Below are 14,724 nucleotides of genomic sequence, written 5' to 3'. Positions count from 1 at the left end.
ATGAATTAACTTTTACTTCAAAATATAAACTTATAAAATATCCATACATACGAGTCATGGAAATAGTAGAGCTCTAAGCATCTACCAGTTTTACCTAAATAGAAGTATCCACTTACTTACGTTCCATTATTTAGCAACCACTGATATAAAATATAAACACAAGCTTAGATTCTACTATTCAGCAAAAAACCATATTCCTATACCTAAACCAGCAGCTTGCAAACAAATTCGAGGTGCATCTTCTTAAGGTGAAGCTCAGCAAAAGGTGCATCTTGGTTGTCCTCGAGCCACTTACTCATTTCAGCTATTGCTTTCTCCATTTCCTTCATGGTCTTTGAGGGCACCCTCTTCTTGATGCCGTAGTCTTTAATCTTATTATTCATGGTGTACACGAAACCCTCTAATTCATTGTATGCTTTTGCTTTCTTCTGGAACTCTTGATCCTCAAGTTTGTACTTCTCAGCCTCATTTACCATCTTCACAATCTCTTCTTTGGATAATCTTCCGTTCGCATTGGTAATTGTGAGTTTCTCAATCTTACCGGTGGATGAAATCCCAGCGGTGACGGTGAGGATACCGTTGACATCTATTTCAAAACATACCATGATTTGAGAGCCTCCTTTGGGAGCAGGTGGTATTCCAGAAACTTTGAAGTCACCCAAGAAATGGTTGTCTGTACATCTGGATTTTTCACCTTGATAAACCACAATAGCGGCTTCAGATTGGTTATCGAAGCATGTAGTGAATGGACTGGCCTTACTTGTAGGTATTGGAGTGTTTCTTGGGATAACAACACCAAATACTTCTCCTTTTACTGCTACACCAAATGACAAAGGAGTGACATCACGTAGAACCACATCTTGAACACCCTTCTCAATGTTACCACTTAACTTAGAAGCCAAAGCAGCTGCACCATAAGCAACTGCCTCATCACGGTTCACACTCTTGCATAACTCTTTACCATCAAAATATTCCTGCAACATAAGCTGGACCTTTGGTATCCTAGTTGAGCCACCAACAAGAATCACTTGATCTACACGCGATTTCGTCATCTTAGCATCACTTAAACAAGTCTCCAAAGTCTTGATGCACAATTTAAACGAAACCATGTTGAAATCTTCAAATTTTGCTCGAGTAAATTTCATAGAAAAATCTATCCCCTCATGCAAGCCATCCAATTCAATTGACGTCTGAGTAGCACATGACAGAATCCGTTTTGCTTTCTCGCAAGCAAACCCACTAATTTTTTTTTTAATTTTTATATTACAATATGGTAAAAAAACACAATAAAAAACACAATTTTATGACACAATGAAAAAAACACAATAAAAAAACACAATGAAAAATACTATTATATAACACATTTTGTAAAACACAATTTGTAAAAAACCCACTAATTTTTTTTAATTTTTTATTACAATATGGTACTCATATTAGACACTCGTTATTATGGTGAATTTGTTTTTCAATAAAAAAGTAGTAAAAAAAAGTTATGAACGTTTTAAAATGATGGAGGAATTTGGCATTTGCTTTGCATGTGAAGAGAGAAAGTCAACAAATGTGTTATTTCTTTTATACCCTTCCCCTTATGTTTACACTTGATTTCCCTCTAAACTAATCTCAACCTTCCCTTTATGCTTCCTACAAAAACTATACTTCCCATTATAACCTAACCCTATAAATTTTCCCATTATAACCTAACCCTATAAATTTATTGAAAGTACACTACTACAATCATGTGAGATAAAAAGAAGAATGCATAATAGACATTCAATCTTACTAAATTTTGATAAAAAAAATTTATGTACACTTTGCTCCACATTTTAATTTTTACCTTAAATATAGAATTAAAAGTAAATACATATTTTAAGTGAGAGGCTGACTCAGACGACGTTTAAAAGTGACTATTCAAAATATTTCGAATAACTACTAGTCTGGTGTAATTGCAAATGATTGCATGGTGTAGTCTTATATAAAACATGGGATAAAAAGTACATAAAAAAATTAGTTAGAAAAAAAATGACTATTCAAGTTAAAAAGAAAATGTTAATTAACATACTTACAAGCTAGACATCATGGAATCCAATCTTATATAAAATATTCATTTAAGAAACCAACGCGTAGGTAGATGTGTCTTCATCATGATGCATTTAAAAAATCCATAGACATCAAAATATATCCACAAAAGGGTAGAAACAAAATCTTAATTGAACAAACCAAGTTACCATATTTATGTATAGGAATCAATTTTCTTTTTTCTTTCTTTTCTTTTCTTTTTCTTTTTTTTTTTTTTTTGCCAGCTAACATTGAAAAACCAAACGGGTTCTCAAGCAATAAGCAAGAAGCTAGACGGTTAGAAGAGAAGAAATATAAGAAAGAGGGATACAACCAAACAACTTACAAATGAAAATTAATAAAGTTGAATTTGCACCATGACTATCTATAAAAACTAATCCTTTTGCTTATGTTTTTCAGCCACGGGAACAAGTTGAATTTAACGTCGCGGCTACCTTAAAGATTGAACAAAAAAGGGAACGGGGGAAAGAGAAAAAGCCTTGTAATTCACTCATTCTTTTATGAAACACATGCTTCTCAAACACTTACAATTCATGCTTAAGTTAAGTATTTATAATAACCAATCATAAAATATGATATAGGATATGACACATATATATGGTATAGGTTAACTCAGGGGGTGTTTAAGTGAGCTTTTAAAACTCCTTGCTTGCTTATTTAATTTTTGAAAAGGTAAAAGTTGTTTGGTAAGCTTCAGTTTAAGGCCTGAAAAGCTTTAAACTGAATTTCAAAATTGTTTTTGCTTTTCAAAAATATATATGAAATTTGCAATTTACCCTTATTTTTATTTAAACTTTGATTATAACTGTTATACACTTATACATAATAGAAGATAAATAATGTAGGAAAAGCCCAAACAAAAAAAGAGAAAAGAAAAAACCTGGCCTTCATATTTACCATTTACGATTACTGTATTCATCATCCACACTTTCTTTTTGAAGTGACCTTGAAGTGCATATTGAAGAATAAAAGAAGGTAAATATTAGGTCCTGATTTTGAGTTACAGTTTAAATAACAGTTCAAAATCTAGGAAGCCCAAACAAAGAAAAATGAAATCCGACAAAGAATAAAAACACTTTATAGGGCATCATGATCGCGTGAGACGGAGATGAAAGAATCTAGTGATCCTCAACAAAGAGTGTATATGAAATCCAATACAAATGTCTTTTTTTTTTTTTTTTGCACAGTTCTATGTTGCAAAACGTACCTTCCACTTAGTAAAACATCATCATATATTAAGGCAAATCAATCTAGTTGATTTGTCACGTAAATGCTTACCAAGTTATTCTTGACAACAAAGAAACAAAATATGACTATCTTATATAGCTAATAATTATACACTATTTAAAATCCATACATACGAGTCATGACAAAGTAGAGCTCTAAGCATCTACCAGATTCAACCATCAATAGAAGTATCCACTTATATTAATCCATTAATTAGCAACCATTGATATATATCGACACAAGCTTAAATTCTACTATTCAGCAGCCAATTCATAAACCTAAACCAGTGGCTTGCAAACAAAGTCTAGGTGTACCTTCTTAGAGTGAAGCTCAGCAAAAGATACATCTTGGTTGTCCTCGAGCCACCTGGTAGTTTCATCAACGGCTTTCTTCATTACCTGCAAAATCTCATGGTGCATACTCTTCTTGACACTTGGCTCTTCGATCTTGTTCTTCAGGTTGTATACCCAATCCTCTAATGCATTGTGTGCTTCCGCTTTCTTCTTGAATTCTTGGTCCTCAAGCTTGTACTCCTTAGCATCATGTACCATCTTCTCAATCTCTTCTTTGGAGAGTCTTCCCACTGCATTGGTGATTGTGAGTTTCTCAATCTTACCGGTGGATATTATTGAGGCGGTGACTGTGAGGATTCCGTTGGCATCTATTTCAAAGCCTACCATGACTTTAGAGACGCCTTTGGGAGCAGGTGGTATTCCGTAGATGCTGAATTTTCCCAACAAATGATTATCTTTTGATCTGGATCTTTCACCTTGATACACGTCGATAGAGCCGCCAAATTGATTATCTACTGATGTAAGGTATATTTTGGCCATACTTTTAGGTATTGAAGTGTTTCGCGAGATCACGACATCAAATACGTCTCCTTTTAAATTTATACCAAGTGATAAAGGTGTTACCTCATGTAACACCACATCTTGAACACTGTTCTCAGTGTTACCACTTAACTTAGAAGCCAAAACAGCTGCACCATAAGCAACCGCTTCATCAGGGTTCACACTCTTGCATAACTCTTTACCATTGAAATATTCCTGCAGCATAAGCTGGACCTTTGGTATCCTAGTTGAGCCACCAACAAGAATCACTTGGTCTACAAATGATTTCTTCATCTTAGCATCACTTAAACAAGTCTCCAAAGTCTTGATGCACATTTTAAACGAATCCATGTTGAGATCTTCAAATTTTGCTCGGGTAAATTTCATAGAAAAATCAATCCCCTCATGCAAGCCATCCAGTTCAATTGACGTCTGAGTAGCACATGACAGAATCCTTTTAGCTTTCTCGCAAGCAAACCTCAACCTCCCCAGTGCTCGTTGGTTCCCGGTCAAGTCCTTGTTCCATCTTCTCTTGAATTCCATAACACAGTGATCCACCATACGGTTATCAAAATCCTCTCCTCCCAAATGAGTGTCACCGGCAACAGCTTTCACCTCAAAAACACCCCCTTCCTCAATAGTCATTAGACTAACATCAAACGTGCCACCACCCAGATCAAAGGCAAGCATGTTTATCTTGCCAACGATATCAGACTTGTTGTCTAGACCATACGCGATTGCAGCTGCTGTTGGCTCATTGATCATACGAATGACGTTTAATCCAGCAATAGTACCAGCATCCTTGGTAGCCTGACGTTGTGAATCGTTGAAGTAAGTGGGAACGGTTATCACAGCGTCTTTAACATCCTTTCCAAGATACGCCTCAGCGGACTCCTTCATCTTTCCCAGAATCATTGATGAAATTTCTTGAGCCAGAAACTCCATCTTTTGGCTTTTGTAAGTGACCACAACCTTTGGTGTGTCGGAATCCCCTTTGATGACAAAGGGCCACAACTTGATGTCTTCCTGCACTTTGGAATCACTGAATCTCCTTCCAATAAGCCTCTTAGCATCTTGAAATCCAAGTAAAAACAAACATCAAATAATAAATATATTATGAAGCAGATCGAGATAAACATTAATTAATTAAAGAGTATTAGCTTTATAACTAATATTTAATTCTAACAGCACAAGCGGTAAACCCTAAACATGAGCAATTGCAGCTAAAACAACTCCAGAAACCAGTGATGGATCCAGGAAAAAAATTCACAGGGGTCGGAAGAGAGTCGGTGTCCAAATTTCATAGGGTCGACCGGGATTTTAACATATATATACCTTTAAAATTATTTTTTCACAGGGATCGGCCGACACCTACACCTTAGGCGTAGCTCCACCACTAGGGCTGGCAATTTATACCTGATACACGAATACACGACACGTACCTACACGAATTTAACAGGTACCGGGTAAGGCCTTAACAGGTTTCGTGTACTAAACAGGTAGACACGAATCCACTTGTTAATTTTCGTGTCTAAACAGGTAAAATACCCGTTTACCTGTTAAGTACATGCTGAGTACCTGATTTGATTTTTTATAATTATATATATATATATGTATGTATGTATGTATGTATAAGTTATCCTAAACCCTAAATTCCTAATACATTCTCACTTTTTCTCAGCCGTCACATTCTCACGACATTCTTAATTAGGTTAATACGAATAATTTGACTATCGTAGGATCGATTTCAGCTCTTATCATGTATTACCGTGTCTTATCGTGTATACCAGGTATTAACAGGTTCATGTTCGTGTTTGGGAAACAGGTACACGATAAGTTTTCGTGTCGTGCACAGGTATACACATTTCGTGTTCGTGTCTTATCGTGTTTATGTCTTATCGTGTATGGGTATATACAATATGCCAGCCCTATCCGCCACTGCCAGAAACCTCAATGAGGTACAATTTTCTTAGAATTTCATTGATGTACATACAATTTGTTCAGCAGATCTTATGTATATTCTTTAGATGATCGCTAAAAAGTAAAAACACAAGTAGAAGAAAATAGAAAATAGAAAAAAGAAACGAGAAGACTGACTAACCAAATACTGTGTTAGCAAGGTTCATTGCTTGTTGATGTAAGAATAAATATATGGATATATATATATTTATGTGTGGCCATCATTATCATTTATATAATAATAGATCAAAATTAATTATACCTTGTTAGTATATTAGCTAGGTAATTGTTGATGGACCATATTGCCATTACTTGCTAATCAAGGGTTTCCCCTTGGGTGTATATATATAAATAAATGGAAGAGATATATTAACTTCATAAGAAAAACCTAACTCTCACATTTAAGAAATTCGTGACCTCTATCTCTCAATATTCGGTTTCTCAAGAACACTAATCCCCATCACTAACATACTTTCTAAAGGGGAACTCGACCAAGCTGACTATCATGTCAACAAGAGGATTCTCATCAGCCATGGCTACTCTCTCTGCTGTAACAGGTATGTTTTACTAGTGGGTTTACCATAGTATTCATGTTTTTCACTACATACGTAAAGAACTGATCAACATGTGGTATCAGAGCTATGTTGATTAATCAGTTCTTTATGTTTTCCCTAAATCTGGATCTAAACCGGAAAACATGAAACTAAAATCTGATAAACCCGAATTCTGTCTCTTATTTTATCATTAAATTCTTATTTAACTTATTGAAATCTGGTTATACATAAACTGTTTAAAAAACAATGTTATAACCAATCTCACTTGTTAAAAACTTTATGGTTTTTTCGGCGATGTTCTTCGTGTTCATCATGAGTTTTTCGAAAATATTATATATTTTGGTTAAAATTCGGATTATGATTGTGTTTTTCCTAAAATAATTGAATAAACAAATCTTCAAAGATTTTAAATTTTGAATAATTATGGAATTTATAAATTTCAAAATTAAAAGGAAATCTTGAAGATAAAATTAATCTCTAAAGAATTTGAACCAAAATATGTTTACCCTAAATAATTTGATTTGGGTACCACCGAAATCTTGGTTAAAACCGAGAACTCATAATTTCTGATATCTCATTAAAACCGAAAACCCAAATAAAACCGAAAACTCATGTGTTAACTGAGAACTCATAATTTCCGAGATCTCATAAAACCGAAAACCCAAGTGTTAACCGAGAACTCATAATTTCCGAGATCTCATAAAACCGAAAACACAATAAAAACCGAAAACCCAAGTGTTAACCGAGAACTCGTAATTTCTGAGATCTCATAAAACCGAAAACACAATAAAAACCGAAAACCCAAGTGTTAACCGAGAACTCATAATTTCCGAGATCTCATAAAACCGAAAACACGATAAGTTCGATCCGCGGTAACAGTTGCTTTGCTATTAATTAATTAATGTTTTGTAAGACACTTATAATATAAATATATATTGATTGATTTTACAAAACATGAAAAGGCTTAAACTTGAATAAATTGTTGATGTAAACTTCTGTCCAAAGGTGATGCATTACATCTAGCATATCATTCAAGTCTTAATACAAGCCGTGTTAGTTTAGCCTAACATGAGTTAAATGTGTCGCTTCTGTCCAAAGGTGATGAGTTACATTTAATTCAAGCAAAACTAACTCGTGTATAATTAAAATGATTGTTTCACTTCTGCCCAAAGGCGATGTGTCACAATTGTTTTGCACATATACTTAAATAAAATTTAATTCTGCCCAAAGGTGATTTATTTTTTGTTTAAGTAGAACTTTTCATTCAAGTTGTCTATTGTTTAATGTTAATAGTAGACATTAATTATCACAGCTTCATAATTTTAAATGGTCCTTATCTATGCCTGCCTTAGTTTAATTTTCCCTAGATCACTTTAAGTCTCTTCTAGTTTAGTATCTTAATATTCTCATCTAATTTCCATTAATAGCTCTGAATGGTGGAATTACACCATTAACTGGAGATAACTTTGCTACCTGGAAGGAATCTCTTATGCTCAATCTCGCCTTCCTGGATTTCGACTATGCTCTACTCGAGGAGGAACCTCTAGCATTAACCACCAACAGTACTCCTGCTGAGCATTTATTGTTCGAAAAATGGAGGAGATGTAACCGCATGTCCCTAATGCTTATGAAAAACTCCATTAGCATGCCGATAAGAGGATCCATTCCAGACTCTGAAGATGCTAAAACCTATCTGGCTTCTGTGGAGGAGCAATTCAAAGGAACATCTAAGGCGCATGCTAGTACTCTTATTCTCAAGCTGGTGACTACTAAGTATGATGGAAGGAGTGGCATTCGTGGGCACATTATGATGATGAACGACATGGCCCACAAACTAAAGGGATTAGACATGGAGATCAGTGATGGTTTTCTAGTGCACTTCATCATGACTTCTCTTCCTGCTGCCTATGAAGCTTTCAAGATCAATTACAACACCTAGAAGGACAAATGGACCATGAGTGACCTGATTGCTATGTGCGTGCAAGAGGAAGAACGTATGAAGATGGATAAACCTGAAGTTGCTTACCTTACCACCAGCTCCAAGAAGAGGAAGAACACTCATTCAAGAAAGGAGTTTGCTAAAGTTCAAAAGAATAATACAGGTACTTCATCCAGCTCTCAAAACTCCACTGGAAAGCCTTTCTGCAAGTTCTGTAAGAAGTACATTCATAAGCAGAAAGACTGCCCAGACTTTAAGGAGTGGCTGATCAAGAAAGGTAATGTTCTCTTTATGGTACTTGAATCCTATAATTTAACTATTCCTGCTAATACATGGTGGTTTGATTCTGGTTCTATGGTTCATGTGACCAATTCTACTCAGGGATTCCTTTCAATCCGGAAGCTGGAAAGAAACCAAAGAACACTAAGACTGGGGAATGATAAAGAACTTGAAGTTAAGGCTTTGAGAACTTTACAATTAATAATGAAAACTGGTTTATGTATTAAACTTTTTGATACCTTATATATTCCTGAGATTACTCGGAATCTAGTATCAGGACCAAAGTTAGACATGGACGGTTTTGATGTTTCTCATGGTCATGGCAAACTTACTATTTCTTTTAATTCTCAAGTGTTTGGTTATGGTTTTTTGGATGGTGGTCTTTATAAATTAGAACTAGATGATAATTTTTCTAAGTCTTTGTCGTCGTATAATATTGATGAATCACTCACAAAGATTCAAGAGAAACGAGACTTAGAGACTTCTTCTATGTTGTGGCATCAACGTCTAGGCCACATCTCACGGGACCGGTTAGCCCGACTCGTGAGAAATGAAGTCTTACCACATCTCGATTTCACCGATTTTGGAACAGGTGTCAAATGCCTAAAAGGCAAAATGACATCGGCAAATAAAAAAGGCGCCACTAGGAGCTCTAATTTATCATAACTCATTCATACTGATATCAGTGGCCCTTACCCCATTGCTGGCATAACTGGACATATTTCATTTATCACTTTCATTGATGATCATTCCCGCTACATGTACCTGTTTCTCATTAAAGAAAAATCTGAATCTGTAACAACTTTTAAGGATTATAAAACTGAAGTTGAAAAACAATTAGAACGTCAAATAAAAGTTGTTAGATCAGATAGAGGAGGTGAATATTGTGGAAGACATACTGATGTGGGTCAGGCTCCTGGTCCATTTTATGAGTTTTGTAAGGGCCATGGATCGTGAACCAATACACTATGCCAGGTACTCTTCAGCAAAATGGTGTCGCTGAACGGAGAAATCGAACCTTTATGGATATGGTACGTAGTATGTTAGCCAACACTAATTTACCTCTATTCCTCTAGACTGAAGCCTTAAAAGCAGCCGTTCATATACTCAATAGAGTTCCTTCTAAGTCTGTCCCTAAAACTCCTTATGAACTTTGGACATGAAGGAAACCGAGTCTTAATTATATGAAAGTATGGGGCTGTATTACTGAGGCAAAACTATATAACCCTTTCCTAAAGAAACTTGACCCTAAAACTGTTACCTGTTTCTTTATCGGGTATCCTGAAAATTCAAAGGGTTATCGTTTCTATTGTCCTTCCCATGTCACTCGTATTGTAGAAACCAAGCGTGCCGTGTTCCTGGAGGATTACAAGATCAGTGGGAGCAGTACCAACCCTTATGAAGAATTGCAAGAAATACAAGATGCGGGGGGAGACTTCTCGATTGTTGTATCTACGGTTATTCCTCTTGTACCCAATGCAATTGAACCTACTGCACCAACTTCTCTACACTCAGCTTCTCCACACTCAGAACCCGTTATAACAGAAAATGAAGGCACATCAAACACTCAAAACCAAGATAATGTTGAACCCGTTAATCAACTCAGGAGGTCATCTAGGTCTTGAAAACCTACTAACTTTGATGATTATGTCACCTACCTGACTGAAGTTAACACCGAAAAGCTTAACGATCCTATCTCTTATAATGAAGCCATAAGTAGTGAACAATCTTCTGAATGGAATAAAGCGATGAATGATGAGCTTGACTCCATGAAGAAAAACGACGTTTGGGATTTGGTAGAATTGCCCAACGGTATCAAACCCGTAGGATGTAAATGGGTGTTCAAAACAAAACTTGATCCAAATGGGAACGTTGAACGCTATAAAGCAAGATTGGTTGCAAAGGGCTACACTCAGAAAGAGGGAATTGATTATCAAGAGACCTTCTCACCTGTCTCTCGAAAAGATTCATTAAGGATCGTTATGGCCCTAGTAGCTCATTTTGATTTAGAGCTGCATCAGATGGACGTAAAAACCGCTTTCCTTAACGGAAATATAGACAAAGATGTGTACATGAAACAACCTGAAGGTTTTATACCTAAAGGTCAAGAACATCTAGTCTGTAAGCTGAAAAAGTCAATATATGGGTTGAAACAAGCATCACGTCAATGGTACCTAAAGTTTGATGAAGTCATGAAGAAACAAGGTTTTGCAAAGAATCAAGTGGATCAATGCACCTACCTCAAGATAAGTGGGAGTAAATTTACTATACTTGTCCTTTACGTAGATGATATTTTATTGGCAAGTAATAGTTTAGACATGTTGCATGAGTCGAAGCGATTACTCTCGCATAACTTCGACATGAAGGATCTCGGAGATGCTTCTTATGTTATTGGCATCGAAATTCACCGAAACAGACACAAAGGGATCTTAGGATTATCTCAAAGGGCCTACATTGATCGTGTCCTTACTCGTTACAAGATGCAATATTGTAACCCAATTGTAGCTCCAGTAGTTAAAGGAGACGTTTTTGGTACATTCCAATGCCCGAAGATAGAGGTTGAAAAGGAGCAGATGAGAATGATACCTTATGCATCAGTAGTCGGGAGCCTTATGTATGCTCAAGTTTGTACTCGTCCAGATATTGCTTATATTTCTGGAATATTAGGCCGTTATCAGACTAACCCTGGCTTTGAGCACTGGAAAGCAGCTAAGAAGGTGCTTCGTTATCTGCAAAAGACAAAAGACTACAAACTAACTTATAGAAGAAGTGATAATTTAGAAGTGATAGGTTATTCTGATTCTGACTTTGCTAAATGCAAAGATGACAAGAAGTCCACTTCGGGGTATATCTTTATGTTAGCACGCGAACCCATCTCATGGAGGAGTCATAAACAACAGCTAACGACAACTTCCACTATGATGGCAGAATATATAGTTGTTTATAATGCAACCTGCTGTGGAATGTTGCTTAAAAATCTGATTTCTGGACTTAAATTAGTCAATTCCATTTCTAGACCATTGAAGCTTTACTGTGATAATTTAGCTGCCGTTAGTTTCTCGAACAATAACAGTTCGACTGGAGCTGGTTTGTATCTTGATACAAAGTATTTGTTCGTGCGTGAACGAATTGAGGAAAATAAACTTTGTATTGAGCATATTAGTACAAATAATATGCTAGCGGATCCGATGACTAAAGGTCTCCCACCTAAAGTTTTTGAATAACATGTTGCTAATATGGGATTTGCTGAAGACCTTATTTAATTGCATATTATGCCTACTTACATTTTATTTAATAAAATTTCCTCAATTTTAATTTTGTATGTCTCTTAATATGTTCTGCATGCGTAATGACATATAGACAAATTAATATATAAATCAAATATTTGAAGGGCTTACTTATAAATTTTGATCATAACTACTTATGTTTTAAATAAGGACTGCAGTATGATTAATGGGGGCCTTGAGCTGATGTTCAATTCAATGACTGTATTTCTCTGCTCCAGTTTGAGTTTAAAGCTAAAATGAGTGTTAAAATCTGCAGACTAATCTAACGCTCATAATAAATGATTATTCGGCCAAGTGGGAGAATGTAAGAATAAATATATGGATATATATATATATTTATGTGTGGCCATCATTATCATTTATATAATAATAGATCAAAATTAATTATACCTTGTTAGTATATTTGCTAGGTAATTGTTGATGGATCATATTGCCATTACTTGCTAATCAAGGGTTTCCCCTTGGGTGTATATATATAAATAAATGGAAGAGATATTTAACATCATAAGAAAAACTTAACTCTCACATTTAAGAAATTCGTGACCCCTATCTCTCAATATTAGGTTTTCTCAAGAACCCTAATCCCCATCACTAACATACATTCTAAAGGGGAACTCGACCAAGCTGACTATCATGTCAACAAGAGGATTCTCATCAGCCATGACTACTCTCTCTGCTGTAACAGGTATGTTTTACTAGTGGGTTTACCATAACATTCATGTTTTTCATTACATACGTAAAGAACTGATCAACAGTTGATTCTTAGCGCCATCACCGATCAGACGCTCCTTGTCAGCAAAAGCAACAAAAGAGGGTGTGGTTCGGTTGCCTTGATCATTAGGTATGATCTCGATCCGATTGTGCTTCCAAACGGCAACACAGGAGTAAGTGGTTCCGAGATCGATGCCGATCGCCGGCGAGTCGGTCACTTTTTCGGCCATAATAACTTGAAAATGAGGTAAAGTGTAAAGCGCGTGTTTCTTTTTCTTCTTCTTCACAGTGGCTTCTAAAAAAAAGAGACTATTATTCGTTATTTAGTTTGTACATTTACCTTAGTTTAGGCTCTATATATGTATTCAAATTTAAATTGTTCCAGGTCCAATTTTATACAAATATCAGCTTCAGGTTATCATTATCAACAAACGACCACATATACTGACGTTTCATTTTTAAAGCACCGAACACAAACAAAAAATTATATTCGTTTATAACCTTTCTTTCATATTCATTTGTTTTAAATTAATCATATTCATTTGTTTTAAATTAAACGGACAAAAAGAATGAGCTCTATTTAGTGTTCTTTTACATGCCAAAAATTGATAAGATTGTTTTTCTCAAAGTTAATTAAAAAGAAAACAAAAGAATGAAATAAATTTAGTTTCAGAAAAATTATTTGCATAGTTTCCTTTTATTTTACCTAGTGAAACATTGCAATTCATAAGGCTATATGCCTATATGTTATGGGTAATTTAATTTTGCATCGTTTGACACACTTGCACTATATCAACGTCACATCAGCTTTTCCTCTATCATTCAATCACGGCACTTTATACATCATTCTCCATCATTCCATCTTAAAATTAGAATTAAACCATACCCCTAACTTTGATTATAAATAATTTTTCTTTTTAAAGCAATACTTAATTAACTTTGGTTATAAATTGTTTTTCTTTTTTAAGAAATACTTAATTAAAAGGATAACACAATATCACTCTTACTAAGTTTTGTTATAAAACCTTTTTGGTGTATGCTTTGTTGGACATTTTAATTTTCATCTTAAAATTAGAATTAAAAGTACGTGCAAAGCTTGAAAACCTTTTTCATAGCATTTTAAGGAGGCTGACGTACACACAATGTTTAAGTCATGTAATGTAAACCATTAAAGATGACTATTCAAATTAAAAGAAAATGCTATCATACATGCTAGGCATCTTGGAGTCCAGATCTTATATTAAATATTTAAATATTTATGCGTAGGTAGGTGTATTATCTTCCTCATGATACATTTAAGAAACCCATATAAACGAATATAGAAGTGTAATCTTAATTGAACAATGCAAAAAATCGAGGGAATCACAAATTTGCATCATATAATTCTGAACCTACCATAACTCCAAGTTCTGTATACTAGCATAAAGACTTTAAGAACCACATGAACAACTTTATGTAAACCATGAAGTCCAATACTAAAAATATGTTTTTTTTTCAACAACTTTTCACATAAACAGGTTAATGTAAATGAAATCAATTAATGCGTAACATAAATGGTTATTAAATCATAGTTTTTCTTTTTTGGAAAAACTGTCTGAAACATTGATGGTCCCTAACTTACCCTATTATCTTCATTTCATTTTTAAAAGAAAGCCCACTATATATGGATTAGAACACCTCATTACCCAACCTATAAACCCCTATTTTTTTTTTTAATTACATGTAAGAATTCACTTTTTAAATTGAAGACTTTTTGATGTCTCATACCAAATTTTGACAACAAAGGAAACGAAATTTTAACTTTGCATTTCAAACCATTTAGCATCCATACATAAGCCATACTAAAAGTAAAACTCTAA

At 34.8% G+C, this 14,724-nt stretch overlaps 1 protein-coding gene across 1 annotated transcript; it reads right to left on the bottom strand.

Moving 5' to 3' along the window:
• Positions 1–203: 203 nt before the first annotated feature.
• LOC143635753 (heat shock 70 kDa protein 18-like) lies at positions 204–13,095 on the bottom strand. Its single transcript, XM_077103509.1, has 5 exons — positions 12,915–13,095; positions 6,238–6,273; positions 3,618–5,209; positions 2,974–3,065; positions 204–1,239 (listed from the first exon to the last, which is right to left on the bottom strand). The coding sequence occupies exons 1-5, from the start codon at positions 13,093–13,095 to the stop codon at positions 204–206; spliced, it is 2,937 nt and encodes a 978-aa protein (XP_076959624.1).
• Between the last annotated feature and the right edge of the window lie 1,629 nt (positions 13,096–14,724).

The sequence above is a fragment of the Bidens hawaiensis genome, unplaced genomic scaffold (assembly GCF_021521415.1).
Source record: "Bidens hawaiensis isolate Kalapana, Puna unplaced genomic scaffold, B.hawaiensis_p1.1 tig00007678_1, whole genome shotgun sequence".
Classification (NCBI taxonomy): domain Eukaryota; kingdom Viridiplantae; phylum Streptophyta; class Magnoliopsida; order Asterales; family Asteraceae; genus Bidens; species Bidens hawaiensis.
Note: the sequence above shows the minus strand (reverse complement) of the source record. Positions and strands in the feature narration are given on the sequence as shown.